The following is a 16,568-nucleotide window of genomic DNA, read 5'->3' on the forward strand; positions in this document are numbered from 1 at the left end:
TCACAGTGCCACCCAGCATTCTTCATTACCATCCCCCTTATTACCCTTGGTTCCTCTGGCTTTCATACCTTGTCTCTCTTCTGTAGGTTCTGGCAGAGTTCCAGTTGTATTGTGTACATTTCCTTTTACAAAAGAGAATAAACCTCAAATCAGTATATAATTTAAAAAATAAAACTACGAAAGCTTCTCTACCTACATGAATTTCATCATACATCCAATGACAATGACAGAAAGACTAACCTGAGAAGACAATCAGAAAGCTTAATATGACATACTAGTAGTTTTGTATTTCTTTGCAAACTATGATTAACAGCCAAAAAAGCAGCCAATTTTGAAAATAATAAAAACCACCTTTCATTATGTTATTTGGCATTCACAGATGATACTACATAATTGGATAAGACATAAAAATATGAGCCTAACTCAGTCTAAAATTGCTGGGGTATTTTTGTTTGTTTATTTATTTTATGTAATTACACTGTCGCTCTCTTCAGGCACGCCAGAAGAAGGCATTGGATCCCATTACAGATGGTTGTGAGCCACCATGTGGTTGCTAGGAATTGAACTCGGAACCTCTGGAAGAGCAGTCAGTGCTCTTAACCACTGAGCCATCTCTCCAATCCAAGAATTTATTTATTTATTTATTTATTTATTTATTTATTTATTTTACAGTGTTCTGTGTGTACACCTGTAACCTCTAAGCCATCTTTCCAGCCCAAGTTGCTATTTTAAAACACTACTAGGAGGCCCTGGTGATGCCAGTTTGCAATATCAGCTACTCAGGGGCTGAGGCAGGATGGCAAGATTAAGAACTATCAGAGCTACAAAGTGTGTCAGCCCAGGCAACTCAAAATAAAGCTGAGAAGAGGGTTAGGAAGAAAGTTCAGTGACAGAGCACTGGGGTCAATCCTAGGTGGGGTAAAACTAACCCATCTATCTACCAACCTACTCCACCTACCTACCTACCTATCATAATAAACTGTCATTACAACAGTTCTTTTTATTCGATGATCATCTTATTACCTGAAATTAGATATAAATAAAATGGCTCTTGAAAAAAAAAAAAAAAAAAAAAAAACAGTTACAGCTGCTGGTACTGCAGCTCAGTGGTAGAACCCATGCCTAGCATTAGAAAAGCCACAGGTTCAATCCCTAGCACTGCCAAAAACAAGTCAGAAAGAAAGAGAACAGTTCTATGTAGAACTTTATATATAAGAGATTAACTTGCAAGTAAAATGCTCCTAAACCCAATGAGTTGTGACAACTGCCTTTCTGTAAGACTGGGCTGATCACTAACTACTGAAGCTGAGTACCAGGAACATGCAAGCTCAGTTTACTCATTTCACTTCTGAGGTAGTATGAAAATGGCCATTATGAAACTAACAAAGCAAACAACAACAACCAACCCACCTTTCTGTGTGGAATGCAGAGCATATAAAGGAATTTTACTTCAGACACACCTATGATGCCAGCAGGAGGGAAACAGAACAGGAGCTCCAACCCAAGTTCAAAGCTAGGCACAACTCTGAACCCTCAACTCTATGGTACTAACTTTCCTGAGCCTCAAGTTCTTCTGCAGAAAGCATGTTAAGTGCATTTATCTCAGTGCTCTAGAGGATTAAATAACACATGTAAACACTGCCTGGAACAGTGCCTGCAGTATTTTCTCTTTGATTCTTTATTTAACTACACATGAGAACAGTTAAAATGATGGCATCCAGAACAGAATTTAAAAATATTTAGAATATGGGTTGCAGGTATAATTCAGTGATAGAAGGCTTGCCTGGCAGGTATAAAAGGGGGGCACCTAATGAGTTTCTTATTTGAAGTACTAGCAATTGAACCTAGGACCACACATATGCTCTGCTGCTAAACTACACTCTCAGACCTCTAGGACATGGAGAGGTAGCAAACACTGGATAAATAAATGTACACTAGATGTCAAGAGTTGACATAAATATCAATTACTAACAAAGGCCATCTCCAATTCTCTATACGGTATTTAGCATTGTGAAATAAGCTGCTTTTCATATCATCCCAAACAATAATCCGTCCATGAATTTAGTTTACTGGGTGTGATAGCACATACTCACAATTCTAGCATTTGAAGTAGGGGCAAGACGCTTAGGAGTTAGTTCAAAGTCACCCTGACTATATAGCAGCAAGGAGGATACCCTGGAATGCACAAACCTGACTCACACAAAAACAAGCTAGCAAACAAAAGAGCTGGGCCAGTGGTTTCATACCTTTAATTCTAGTACTCAGAAAGCAGAGGCAGGAGAATCTCTGTGAGTTTGAGGCCAGCTTGCTCCATACAGACAAGTTCAAAGCCAGCTCGGGCTACATAGAACCAGTTTCAACAAATAAAAGACCCTCAGATGGGCAGACAAAAAGAGTACCAGCCTGAATGTGTCTGACAGGACAGATTCCCTTGTGAAACAGCCCCAAAGCTACTTTGGTCTTGTCCCTCTACAGCCATTTCTAAGCCTCTCCCATTGTTATGTTTTTTATTCTGACATGTTTTTGAATACTGCCTAGCCAAGAGCATGTCTCTGAGAGGCAGTGGAAACCTTGGGATATGGGGCCTTACTTGATCTGGGGGTCTACAGAGACAGTTCCAAAAAAGCCATGTCTAAGTTGTAAGACCCTGACAAGGGGTTGGGGGATAGGGGATATTGAACAAAAAGTCCTGAAAGGAAGACGTTGATGCATGGATCTCTTGAGTTCGAGGCCAGTCTGATCTACTGAGTTGAATTAGTTCCAGGACAAGCCAGGACTACATAGAGAAACCCTGTCTTGAAAAACAACAAAACAAAACGATAAATATTAAAGGTCAGGCACACATCTTTAATTCTAGAACTCTGGTGACAAAGGCAGACAGATCTCTGTGAGTTCTACACCAGCCTGATCTATAAACCAAGTTCCAAGACAGCCAGGACTTCCCAGAGAAACCCTGTCTCAAAAGACAACAAGGAACAAGGAATCTGTGCCTACAGAATGACTAAGTTCAGTACTGTGAAGAGAATGAAAAGTTACAGGTGCTTACCTTAGGCTAGCTTTAGCCCCCAGAGACCACACACATACTGCTTGCCAAATGTCAGATCATGATCTGATCTCAAGACCAGAAGATCAAAGTGGAAGACCACAGGCTGTGCAATGCCATGACTCAGCCTCCAACTCAACCTCAGCCCTCCCTGTGTGGTCACACTTGGCCTCCTTGGAAATCCTTCCGATCAGTCTCTATCCTTGATCCTTCTCTTCTTTTTCTTTCTCCTCTCACCCTTCCCCATGTGGGCTACAACAAACAACAAAACAAAACCCAAAGTGGTAAAAAAGATAACTAAGAGGGCTGGGGGGGAGGGGAGGCACATCTTTGATCCCAGCACTCCCAAGGCAGAGGCAGGGGAATCTCTGCGAGTTTGAGGTCAGTCTGGTCTACTGAACAAGTTTTAAGACAGCCAGAGCTACACAGAGAAAACCTATCTCAAGCAAGCAACGGCTCAGCAATTAAGAGCGCTTTACTGTTCTTATAATAGGCCCTGTTTGGGTTCCCACCACCCACACTGTGACTCACAACTGTCTTTAACTCTAGGTCCAAGGGATCTAACACCCTCTTCTGACCTCCACTGGCTCCTGCACATGTGGCATACACATACTTAAGCAAGCTCAGACACACACATAAATAACATAACATAATCATAAAAAACAAAACAAAAAAACCTTCCCAAGTATAATGCACATGTTAATTCAAGCATTCAGGAGGCAGAGGCAGGTAGATATGAGTTCCAGGACAGCTAGGACTACATAGTGAGACGTTATCTCAAAAAAGCAAAACTCAACAACAAAAATAAGTATCATACCTCTGTTCTTTTGTGGATCTCCAGCAAGGTCTGCACATACAGGTCCTTTGCTGGATTGTCTCAGGAGGAGATCCTGCAGCAAGAAAACCCCACAGTCAATAGAAGATGCAGAGGTACCTGAGCTCACAAACATCAGTTATTACTTCAGAGCTAAGTGTGATGCCAGGATTTCTGCCAATAGTCACAGGAATTGGGAACTGAAGAAAAGCTCAAATTTAGGTTAATAAATAAAAAGGATTACTTCTCTGGAATTTGAGCTTGAAGCAGATGCACACAAAGCACTTGGTTTTTTTTTTGGTTTTGTTTTTGTTTTTTTTGAGGTAGGGTCACTAGATAATCCAAGTGGGACTAAAACAGCTACAATCGTCCTGCCTCAGCTTCTTGAGGGGCAGGACTGTAGGTGTGTGTCAGCATGCAGCTCCTGTAAATGCCTTCTGAAATCAAGAGATGAGTTAGAAGTACAAAAGCACTTGGTAGTGTCAGCTTAACCAGTGCAGGATATAAGTTTCTCTGTGCTCAGGCAAGCAGCTCACAGTGCTGCCTGCAACTTCTTCTAGTTCCCTTCACAAGAAGCTGGGAAGTTAACTTTAAAGAGGAAGTTGCTGAAAACAAGAACAAGAAAAAGAAGAGCTAGCTGGATCTCAAGAACAGAAACCGCTGAAGAATTTTTAGACACCTGCAAATCAATGAGAAAATTGGAAGGTTAATGACTGAGTTTGTGACTTTTAGTGCCAGCACCACAGAGGCGGGTAAACCTCCGTAAGTCAAGTCCAGCCAGGTCAGCAAGCTCCTGGCCAGCAAGGCTATAGTCAAACTTTGTCTACTAAACTGAGGCTTAATTTTGAACTTTTTTGTTCTGCCTTTTCAGTTTTATGTAAATCACAAATTACTTCAAAATAAAAGTTTTTAAAGATTTTTTAAATTTAAAAATGTATTGTTTTATATATATGGATGCTTTGCCTACATACAATACCCGTGGAGGTCAGAAGAGGGCGACAGCTGCCATGTGGTTGCTGAGACTTGACTTAGGGATCTCTGGAAGAACAACCAGTGCTCATAACCAATGAGCCATCTCTTCAGCCCCGGTTTTTGTTTACACTTTTAATTAACTTATTTTATGTGTATATTTTACCTGTATGTGTACCTGGTACCTGCAGAGGTCAGAAGAGGGTGTCAGGTTCCCTAGAGTTGCAGTTACAGATGAGTAAACAGAGTACTGCCAATCAAACCCAGATCCTCAGCAAGAGCAAGTGCTTATAAACTCTGAACCAATTTTAGCCTCTCAAAAACAGAACAAAACAAAAAAGGGTAAAAAAGCATGCTCCTGGGTGTGGCTCTGGTGGAAACTCACAGAAGGAAAGAGCCAGCCTCTGAGCTACTGAGTCTGACAAGACCGTGCAGGGCTGGGGCTGTAAACTCAACTGGTATGGGGCCTAATGAGCTGGACAAAGCCCTGGATTCAATTGCTAGCACTCTAATAAAAGAGAAGTTTTATCTCTAGATGGATCTCCCATTTTCCCACACCTTTTATATAGAGAGGAGCAAAAACAAAAAAAACAAACAAAAACAAAAGAAAACAAAAAAAAACCCATATCTTTTAAAGTAATATTCCTGTCTCTCAATTCAAAAAACCTGCAGCTTTTTAAGCGAGTCACCAATTGTGAAGTCACAGGAAACTCTTACATCCCAACATGCTTTAGATATAGCCCTGTGTCTGCTTTAGACACAGCAAACTAGGGGACAAGAGTGCCCTGCAGATCACAAGAACAGCCTGTTTGAATCAATTTCTTCCTTTAAAATACATGTTTCCATTGTGAGTACACACCTGTGCGTATGCACAGCTATCTATGAGTACAGCTGGAGACCAGATGCTGACATTGAATGTTCTTCCTCAGAGCCATCTACCTCCATTTTTTTCATTTTTTAACCACCACCACCACTTTGGGTGTGATTATGGGGAGGGCATGTGCCTCTGTGCACATGTGGAAGTCAGACAACAATTTTATAAAATTGGTTCTCTCCTTCCATCTTTACATGGATCCTTGGGATCAAGCTCAGGTCTTGTGGCTTGTACGGTGAGCACCTTTATGGTCAGGGTCATCTCAACCAGCCCTCACCTTGTTTCTCAAGAAAGGGTCTCTTGGTGTTAAGGACGGGTTAGGTTGCTCAGTGAGAGTCCAGAGACTCTCCAGATTCCGAGTGTGCCACTGCTCTAGGCTTTTATGTGAGTGTCGGGGATCAAGCTCGGATCCTCATGCTGCCATAGCAAGAAAGCATTTGCTGATGGAGCCATCTCTTTAGCTGCCAAGACTTTTCACTTTTAGGTCACTGAAATTTTATTTACTTCCAACAGGAAATGCCTTCAATAGGAGCTGGAAAGATGGCTTTGTGGTTAAAAGCACAAGTTGCTCTCACAAGTTCATTCTCATGACCCACATGGTGGCAACTTTAGTTCCTGGGATCTTAGGCACTCTCTGCTTCTGTAGGCACCTACACACGTGTTGTATACAAACACACATACACATATAATTTTTAAAGTTTTAACAAGTTTTACAGGTAGTTGTGAGCAGCCTAGGTGCTAGGAACTAAACCCAGGTCCTCCGTCCATTAGAACAGCAAGTGAACATAACCATTGGTCCATCTTTCCATCTCATGACATCCTGGTAGATAAACAGCAACCTCAGTACACTATAGCAAACTTCTGTTAGAATCAGAGACTCTTGGGGTTAGTACATAGCAATCTGGATGGTATAAAGTTCAACAACCTTTAAATAAATTGACATAAATCATAAAATTGGGTGTCTTGTAAACATACCGTGAAAAAATGAATTTCTGTAAAACATAACATGCTTCCAACAATCAACAGCTATCTCCTTACTACAATGCTCCTTTCCTTCAAATCAGGTATGTTCTCCAAAATGTGTATGCAATGGTGGAAAGACGGTAACTTTTTCTTATGTCTCCCGTGCAAGTATTACATCCTGGAACCAAAACTTTTTACAACATATTCAACCCAGGTACCTCTACCATCATGGAAGAGAAAAAGAGCAATTAAAAAAAAAAAAATTAATGCTCTACAACCTCGACTCAGCAACAATCACAAACAACCCTGGTAGGGACAGAGAGAATTTTCAGTACTTCCTTATCTGTGGGGGAGGGCACAGCAGGTTGCATCCATCTTTGCTGCAGTTCTGAAATAAGGCCAATCTTTAGTACTTCCTTCATAGTAAATCTCACATGTGCCATCAGTTTCAACCTTTCTCCTACAAGAACCAAGTTCAGAACTGAAAACTTCACAGTTGGGTTTGGCTCCTGTAGCTGGTACTTCTGCTGTACCTTTCGCAGGCAGTGTTTTCTTAAGGTTAAAAAAATAAAATGCAAGCCAGGCGTGGTGGCACACGCCTTTAATCCCAGCACTTGGGAGGCAGAGGCAGGCGGATTTCTGAGTTCGAGGCTAGCCTGGTCTACAGAGTGAGTTCCAGGACAGCCAGGACTACACAGAGAAACCCTGTCTCAAAAAAACCAAATAAATAAATAAATAAATAAATAAATAAATAAATAAAATGCTAGGTGGTGGTGGTGCACACCTTTAATCCCAGCATTCAGGAGGAAGAGACAAGTGGCCAGCCTGAAAGGGGTCCAGGACAAAGAAACCCTGCCTCTCTTAAGTTTTAAACCCAGGACAAAAGGCTGAAGTAGCCATTTAACACATCAAGGCAGACTTAGCCATCAAGTTCACCCAACCTCCCTCCCTCAGTCCCTACCTGTGTCAGGGTTTGGCCTCTACCCAAACTCTCCAGCCCAGGGGCTGCTGGGCTGCCCTTCACCAAGAGGCTCTTCCTAAATACAATTCAGACATTTTGGTTACCAGCCCCTTTTGTACCTTTGGCCCTCTGGCTGTTACACCTGGCTCCTTCCCTTCTTCCCACCTCTCTAGGGTGACGCAGCTCAGTTAGTTATGTCCACTCTAGACTCTCCAGATGTGCCTACCTCTAGCTATGCTCTCTCTTTTATCCACAATAAACTTCCTCCTTCACCATTCCTAAAAGCAGTCATGCCCTTGCACAGGACCTGGGTTTGGGTCCCAGCACCTACCTGGGTGCTCCCAACTATCAATAACTTCAGTTCCAAGATCTGAAGGACTCTTCAGCCCTCCACAGGCACCACACACACACATGATGCACAAACATACACACAGGCAAAATATTCATACACATAAAATTAAAAAATAAATTCTTAAATTATGTGTGTAGGATTTAGGTCTTAATGGACTTTTCCTCATCCACTACTCAAAAAGCAGAGGCAACTGAGGAAAGCTAAGAACAGGAGAGGTGATCTTCCTCAGGGAAAAAGACACCAACTGGTTGTCCAGTGCACAAGTAATATTATATAGAAAATAATATATATAAGGAATATAAATGTATATACATTTATGCATGCAGTAACCGTGTAAAAATAGGCATCATGAATTTGAAGGAGAGAAGAGGGAGATATATGGGCATGTTTAAAGGGAAAAAAGGGAAGGGATAAATGGAATGAGAGTACAGGCTGGAGAGATGGCTCAGTGGTTAAGCGCACTGACTGCTCTCCCAGAGGTTCTGGTTCAATTCCCAGCAACCACATGGTGGCTCACAATCATCTGTAATGGGATCTGATGCCTTCTTCTGGTGTGTCTGAGGAGAGCACCAGTGTACTCACATACTTAAAATAAAGAAATCTTTAAAATAAATAAATAAAAATATATAATTTAAAAAGTTCTTTCTCTTCTGATAATGAAATATTCCTCATCAAATAAATAAAATTACTAGTTACAAGATTTTTACACCTTTTGACACAACAAGAAAGAATTTTTCCTGGTTTGCATTTAAGTGTTATTTTTTTAAATAGATTTTTTTTTTTTTTTAATGTATCTGAGTACACTGTAGCTCTCTTCATACACACTGGAAGAGGGCATCAGATCCCATTACAGATGATTGTGAGCCACCATGTGGTTGCTGGGAATTGAACTCAGGACCTCTGGAAGAGTACCCAGTGCTCTTAACCGCTAAGCCATCTCTCCAGACCCCATTTAAGTGTTTTCAATGTATGCTTTCATGTTTGTCCTGATAGAGTGTCAAAGCCATCAGGTAACGTGGCTTTGCTCTGTAGCTTAAGCTCATCTTGAACTTCTGGATCTTTTTTGTTTTTGTTTTTTGAGATAGGGTTTCTCTGTGTGGCCCTGGCTGTCCTGGAACTCACTCTGTAGACCAGGCTGGCCTCGAACTCAGAAATCCGCCTGCCTCTGCCTCCCAAGTGCTGGGATTAAAGAAAGGTGTGCGCCACCACTGCCCGGCCAACTTCTGGATCATTATTCCTCTAACAGAGCCCAGTGCTGAAATTATAGGCACATATTATGCCTAGTAAACCCAGCCTTTCAATCATTTACCTTCTAAATGACTGAAAGCTTTATCTCATGATTGAAGTATATAAGTTGTTAACTTTTTAAATGAGTGTAAGGATTACAGGTATATACTACCATTCCCAGCCGGGTTTTGTTTCTTAATTCATCCGTTCAAGAACTCTCTATGAGCCAGAGGTAGTGGTGCACATCTTTGATCCCAGCACTTGGGAGGAAGAGGCAGGCAGATCTCTGAGCTTGAGACTAGCCTGCTCTGCAAATTAAGTTCCAGTATAGCCAGGGCTACAACAGAGAAATCCTATCTCAAAACAACAACAAAAAAACCCAAAGAAAGAAGATGATTCTCTATGTATGGTGACACATGCCTTTACTGCTAGTCTCAGAAGGTAGAGGTAGAAACAGATGAATCTCTAAGTTCAGCCTGGTTCACATAATGAGTTCTATGATAGCCATGACTACATCGAGAGACCTTTTCTTAAAAACAAAACAAAATAAGCAAATGAAGAATTTTCTTTGCATAAGGCAAGATACTGTTCTATAAATTATATGTTCAAATATATTTTCTTAATTTGTTTGGTCTCTTGCTTTTTTTCCTTCTTAATTTGTCAGGGTCTTGCTGTATAGTTCTTACTCACCTGATATTCACTATGTAGCCCAGGCTGGTCTTGAACAGATGGCAATCTTTCTCCTTCAGCCTCCCAAATAGTGGGATGACCACCATTCCTAGCATCAGCTGTCTTTTGACTATGTGGTAGTCTGTCAGATTAGTAAGAGTTCTTATTTTAAGGTCTTCTGACTTTATAAACCCAAATGCAAATGGCATGTCTCCTTGTCTGAGAGGTCTGCAGTGTTCAGGCTTCCACAAGCTCTGTAACTTGAGAATGACTAGAACTATTGCTACCCCCTGCTATCCAAGAGTCGAACTGTCCACTTCTGTTGGACAGCCATCCAAATGCTTGAAGACTCTTCTCACATCTCCTGAGAGATTTGATCCAGATCAAACAGTTCCGTTAATCAGATAAAGAACAACCTATCTTTCATTGCAGCAATTCTACAGATCCAATTCTGTGTTTTGTTTGCTGTACTGCTGAGGATCACCCCCAGAGAGGTCTACATGCTCTACCACCGAGCCCACTGTCAGTACTAACTGACCTGCTAAAACTGCAGGTGTCTTTTGTTTTACATGTTGTTTTCGCAGCATTAGAAGCTGCAAATGCACCTTCTGCATGCACACCTCCTGCAAGTAAGCTGAATCTCTAACCTAAAAATCTGTTTTCTTGAAGTACTTCTCTTGGAATGAATTACAAAGTCAACCTTGGCTACATGAAAAGTTAAAGGACCAGCCTGGGCTACAAGAAAGAACTTGTTCAATAAACAAACAGACAAACCAAGAAGCTGGAAGACACAGAAGAAAATGATGAAATAGTACATAAATTAATAGAGATAGATGACGGTGTAGTTTGAATGAGAATGCTCCCAGTGAATACTTGCTTGTTCCCTAGCTGGTGGAATATTGGGAAAGATTTGGGAGGTGTGATCCTGTTGAAGGTTTATCACTATAGGGTAGACTCTGAGGTTTCAAAAGGCCATATAATTCCCAGTTATAGCTCTGTCTCTGCTTGTGGATCAGAGAGAAGTTCTTAGCAACTGCTCCAACACCAGGCCAGCCTGCCTGCCTGCCTGCCTGCCTGCCTGCCTGCCTGCCTGCCTGCCTGCCTGTTGCCATGATGTTCATGGGCTCACCCTATGAAACTGTATCCATCCCCCAGTTAAATGCTTTCTTTTAAAGTTGCCTTGGTCACAGCATCTCTTCACAGCAGTAGTAGACTAAGGCAAAGGAATATTTAAAGCAATAACATGGGACATTCTAATACAATGAATGGCAATGAGGACTCAACCTCTCCCAAAGGAGTTAATTTGCAAGAACCTACAAATTCAGCTAAATATTTTTCTTCCATCCTTCAATTAGTATGATTATTAAAATGTTGAACTCGTTAATTTTTAAAATGTTTAGGTGTAACTGAGTATGTTGGTAATTATCTTTAACCCTAGCTACATAGTAAGACCCTGCCTCAAAAAAAAAAAAGTGTGCATGTAAGTGCATGCATGTATGGTACCCAAGGAGGCCAGAAGACAGTATAGGACCCCCTACAAGTAGAATTACATAAGGCTGTGAAATTTTCCATGTGGCTACAAAGCTAGGCATGGAAGTGCACCCTTGTCCCTTGTAGTCCCAACACGCAAGAAGCTGAGAAAGGAGAATTATCTTGCATTAATTCAGTCTGAGCAACAGAATAAAGACCTTGTTTCATACTGAAACAGAACAAACTAAAAATAAAGAACTGGTTTTCTGACTTGTTCTTCAGTCTATTATGAAGATCACCTCTGATGTCTAAAAGGTAAAAATTATCTGGGTACAGCTCAGTGGTAGACTGTTTGCCTAGTATATACAAGGCCTGGGTTTGATACCCATCACTGTGGAGGGAAAAAAAAAAGTTTCTTGGCCTGAAAAGCAAATAGCTTCTGAAAAATCCACCTGATGTAGCGTTAGCCTCCCCAAAGATTTCTCAGGGACATTTTACTCCAGTCTGTCATAATACTACCAAATGTTACAGCTTGAATTCTCATCACTTTGCATCATTCTGTGTGTGTCTGGTGGGTGTGCACATGTGTGCACCTGTGCTGATGGCCACAGGTATAAGTCACATGTGGTCTTCAACAGCTTCCTACCTTATTTTTTGATTAGGGTCTCCCATTGAACCTGGAGCTCATAGATTTGGCTCAGCTGGCTAGCCGATGAACTCCAGGAACCTGGCCCCTGTGCTGCTCAGGTGCCACTGTGCTTGTCTTTTTATGTGGGTTTTGGGATCTGATTTTTAATTAAGCCATGTCCCCAGGCCTGATATATAACTTTCCATCAGCACGTGTAAAAATACCACCTTGTTTTTAGAGAAATTGATACAGTAGCACGAATACAGCAATAACTTATATCAAAAAACATCAAAATCAGTATTGTTGACAATGTTTCAAGACTTAAGTCACATGCTACCTGTCCACAGTGTCTGTGATTATCATGAGAGGCATTGCTCTGCAGTGCTATCACTCAGTCAACTTATCCAAATCAAGATCTCACTTCTTACCTGACAGGGGCAGATCTTTTCTTTAGTAGCTGTGGAATGTTGACACAGGTCTTCCTTTGCTCCCTCACATGGGTCTCTGAAAACTTGCACCTGGTCTCCTTGATCTCTGAAGACCTTTGGCTCCATGCTCTTGGGTCTCTCTTCCCTATCCAACATCTCATAAGCCATAGGATCTCTTGTAGGGTCCACTAGTCCACACCACCCAGTCTTGCCCCCATCATCCAAGGTCTCAGAGCTTTCTTCACAACAACCTTCTGCATGAGTCCTCTGCAACCCCAGGGGTGATGCCCTGTCATGACTTATGGGAGAGCTTGAGGCTCCAGGCTTTATGTCTGGAGTCATACTTGGCTCCTGCTCAGCACAAAGCTCTTTGGAGACACTTACTGAGAGTTCAGAGTACAATTCCTGTACCACAGCAGACATGGAGGAATCAAGTGGAACTGGCTGAGTCTCTACTCCAGATGACAGCATTAGGGCAGATGGAGATTATGGAGTCAAGTCTTTTGCATCAATGGTTTACCCTGACACAAATCAAAGGAAGGGATGTAAGTTTAAAACCTTGACGTGGTAAAAGAAAACCATTTCCATTTACATTGGTTACAATACGGAAAATAGCCAGGTATGGTGGCACCACGCCTTTAATACTAGTACTTGGGAGGTGGAGGCAGGTGAATCTCTGTGAGCCTAGTCTACAAAGCCAGCCTTGTCTACAAAGCAAGTCCAGAACAGCCAGAGAAACCCTGTCTCAAAACACAAACACACACACAAACAAAAATTATAAACAACAAATTCAACTTCAAATGTCAGCATTATTGAACACCAAAATGTCTACTGTATTGGTAGAAAAATACATTTCTTAATCTTCAATGGTATGCCATTGATCTTAATTAAAATACTGCCTTGTGAATAGTCTCAGTTTAAATGTTAAGCAAGGAATGTAGCTTAGTGGCAGAGCGTTTACTTAGGGTATATAAGCCCTGAGTTCAATCTTCAACACTGCCACAACACTACTGGGTATTGCAGCTGAGGCAAAATTAACAGAAATTCAAGAGCCTCAGCTACATACTGAGTTCAAGGCTATCCTGGGCTAAAACTGAGCTCCTACCTCAAGAAAATTGGGAAAAGGGGGCTAGCAAAATGCCTAAGTGGTTAAATGTGTATATACTATTCTTGCAGAGGCCACAAACTTGGCTCCCACATAAGTCTGCACCCAAGTTGAACAGTTCAAAACCTCTTAGACCTCGAGCTTCAGGGAGATCTGATATCCTATAAAATCTTTAGGAGGCTATAGTCATCTGCATGGATACATATAAATACACAATATTTAACTGCCAGGCCTAGTGGCACAAGCCTTTAACCCCACTACTCAGGAGGCAGAAGCAGGTAGATCTCTGAGGTTAAGACCAGCCTGGTCTATGTAGTGATTTCCAGGCTAGAAAGGGCTCCATAGAGAGATCTTATCTCAAAAACAAGAAATCTAAAACAAACAAACAAACAACAACAACAAAAACATTAATAAGACAAGGACATGTATCCAGAAACAGACCTGACATCAATTAGAAAATAAAGGTACTTGTCTGCCTGGTTTCAAGATATGAACCTTAATCACCTGTTCACTGCTATATCCCAGAGTAGGTACTTGACATGTAGTAATTACTCGGTTTTTTTTTTTTTTTTAAATAAATGTGTGTATTTGTGTGTGCACATGGAGGGATGGGAGAATGGCATCCAGTGTCATTCTCAAGAACTCTATCTGCCTCCTTTGAGACAGAGTCTCTCGTAGTATAAAGCTCATCAATTAGGCTAGGCAGGACAGCCAGCAAAGTAGCAAAGGCCAAGGCCCTTCATCTATGCCTGTCCTGTGCAGGAATGACACCCGGCTCATTTTTGTTTTCTCACTTGAGACAGGGTTTGTATAGCTCTGGGTGTCCTGAAACACACTAAGTAGACCAGGCTGGCCTCCAACTCAGAGATCCACCTGATTCTGCCTCCCAAGTGCTGTACTAAAAGCATGTGCAGCCACTGCCTAGCAGGACATTGCCATTTTCAATACATTCACCTTTCTTCTCCTCTGAAGGAAGATACTGGAAAATGCAATTCCATTCCCTTACATACTTAAGATCTGTCTATCCAGACAAGCACAAGTTCCTAACTAATGCAGCTCCTTTAGCTGCTTCTTGAGATTCTCCAAGAGTTCTTATGGGCAACATGTGCTCAATTCACGGAACAACCCCAGGAGCTAAGCAGAGACACTATCACCTCCCATTATAGATCTTAATACCAAACCTGAGGAGGTTGTGGCAAGCCTAATATAATATGTTACAGAAGGTGCAAGCTCTCCAGAGGATACCACTGTTGTTGGTGGCTAAATTCCTTGTACTGAATGCTAGATAACAAGCTACTTGCTGAAATATTTCATCTAAGTATTGTGTAGTACTAGAGGAATGTAAATATAGTTCATGGGTAGAGTGCCTGCCTAGCATGCATGATGCCTTAGGTTCACTGGGGTGGGGGAAATGACACAGTACACATGATGATTCGTGCAGTTTCTCCTACCATAAACAAGAGAAGGGAAATATTTTTGTTTGGTTATTTGTTTTGCCTGAGACAGGGCTTCTCTGTGCAGCTTTGGCTGTCCTAGTAGCTGTGCCACCACTGCAGGCTGAGAAGAGAATTTTTTAAAGAAATTGTCCGCAATTTAAAGACTAGAAACTACAGATATCAGACTGCTATCTAGCTCAATAGCCTGGGCTGATCCAAAACTAGAGGTCCTATGTTAAGCCTCATGAATGCTGGGTTTGCAGGTATGAACTACACACCTGCTTTAGGCTAAACATTTTTTAGTGAAAAGTTAGAAGGCAATGGAGCCTCATACCTTTAATCCCAGCACTCAGGAGGCAGAAGCAGACAGATCCCTGAGTTCAAGTACACCCTGGTCTACAGAGTGAGTTCCAGGACAGACAGGGCTACTCAAAGAAACCCTGTCTCAAAAAACAAACAACAACAACAAAAAAAAACACAAAAGAAGAAGAAGAAGAAGAAGAAGAAGAAGAAGAAGAAGAGGAGGAGGAGGAGGAGGAGGAGGAGGAGGAGGAGGAGGAGGAGGAGGAGGAGGAGGAGGAGGAGAAAAAGGTTTTCCAAATTTCTTAGTGCAGGGGACTGGAGCTATGGCTCAGAGGTTCAGAACACTTGCTGCTCGCCCAGAGGTCCTGGTTCAGTTCCCAGCACCTGCAAAGCTGGCTCACAATCATCCAGAACACTAACACTCTCTTTTGGATTTCACTGGCACTGAACCAAATGTAATACAAGTCATAAAGAAGGCAAAACCCTTATACACATAAAAGTTAAACACTTAAGTAAATGTAAAGACTAAGTTTAAGAAAAATTTACTTTTGAATTGGTATGATGGCACACACACCTTTAGCCTCAATACTTGAAAGGCAGAGGAAGGCAGAATTCTGCATATGAGTTTGAGACCAGCCTGGTCTACATAGCAAATTCCAGACCAGTCAGAGCTGTATAGCGAGACCTTGTCTCAAAAACAAAATTGCCTAAATTGAGGGCTGGAGAGATAGCGCTGGTTATGACCACTTGCTGCTCTTGCAGAGGATCTCAATTCCAGCACCTAAATCAGATAGCTCCTACCCATCTATAATCCAACTCCAGGGTATCTGATACCCTCTGGCTTGAGAGCACCAGCAGGCTTGTGGTACACATAAACTTGAACAGGCAGGCATGCAGGCAGTCAGCACACACCCACACGCACATGTACCAACTCTTAACAAAGGAATAAGAACTGTAAATTGTTCAGCTCATAGTAGTAATCCTAGCACTTAGGAAGCTGAAGCTAAGAGAACCTAGGATTTAAGACCAGCCTGGGCTAGTTAGAGAGACCTGATTTCAAAATCCATACAACGAAGAAGGAGAAGGAAGAGGAAGAAGAAGAAAAGAGGAGGAGGAAGAGGAGGAGAAGGAGGAAGAAGAAGAGGAGAAAGCCTAAATTAACCAAGAGAGATCCACTGGATCTCATGGCAAAAGCAGAGATTCTCCACTTAGAAATAGTAGTGATGGACTGGAACAGTGGGTCAGCATTTAAGAGCACTGACTGCTCTTGCAGAGTACTTGGATTCAGTTCCCAGCACCAACGTAGTAGCCAACAACCACATATAA

General features: G+C 41.8%; 1 protein-coding gene across 11 annotated transcripts in view; it reads right to left on the reverse strand.

Annotated features, from left to right (window-relative positions):
* Positions 1–16,568, reverse strand: part of Prr14l (proline rich 14 like) — a 58,444-nt gene that overhangs the window by 36,306 nt on the left and 5,570 nt on the right. For 5 of the 11 annotated variants that reach the window (XM_076938251.1, XM_076938254.1, XM_076938255.1 and 2 more), the window contains 3 exons: positions 12,399–12,919; positions 3,861–3,933; positions 69–122 (listed from right to left, as the gene is read on the reverse strand). In XM_076938251.1, the coding sequence (XP_076794366.1) occupies positions 69–122; positions 3,861–3,933; positions 12,399–12,869 (598 nt within the window). In that variant the 5' untranslated portion in view covers positions 12,870–12,919. Of the gene's footprint in view, positions 1–68; positions 123–3,046; positions 3,224–3,860; positions 3,934–12,398; positions 12,920–16,568 lie in introns of those variants that run through there. The other 6 variants (XM_034509023.2, XM_076938258.1, XM_076938259.1 and 3 more) reach the window with 3 other exon arrangements.

Source organism: Arvicanthis niloticus, chromosome 7, assembly GCF_011762505.2.
Source record: "Arvicanthis niloticus isolate mArvNil1 chromosome 7, mArvNil1.pat.X, whole genome shotgun sequence".
NCBI classification, from domain to species: Eukaryota; Metazoa; Chordata; class Mammalia; order Rodentia; family Muridae; genus Arvicanthis; species Arvicanthis niloticus.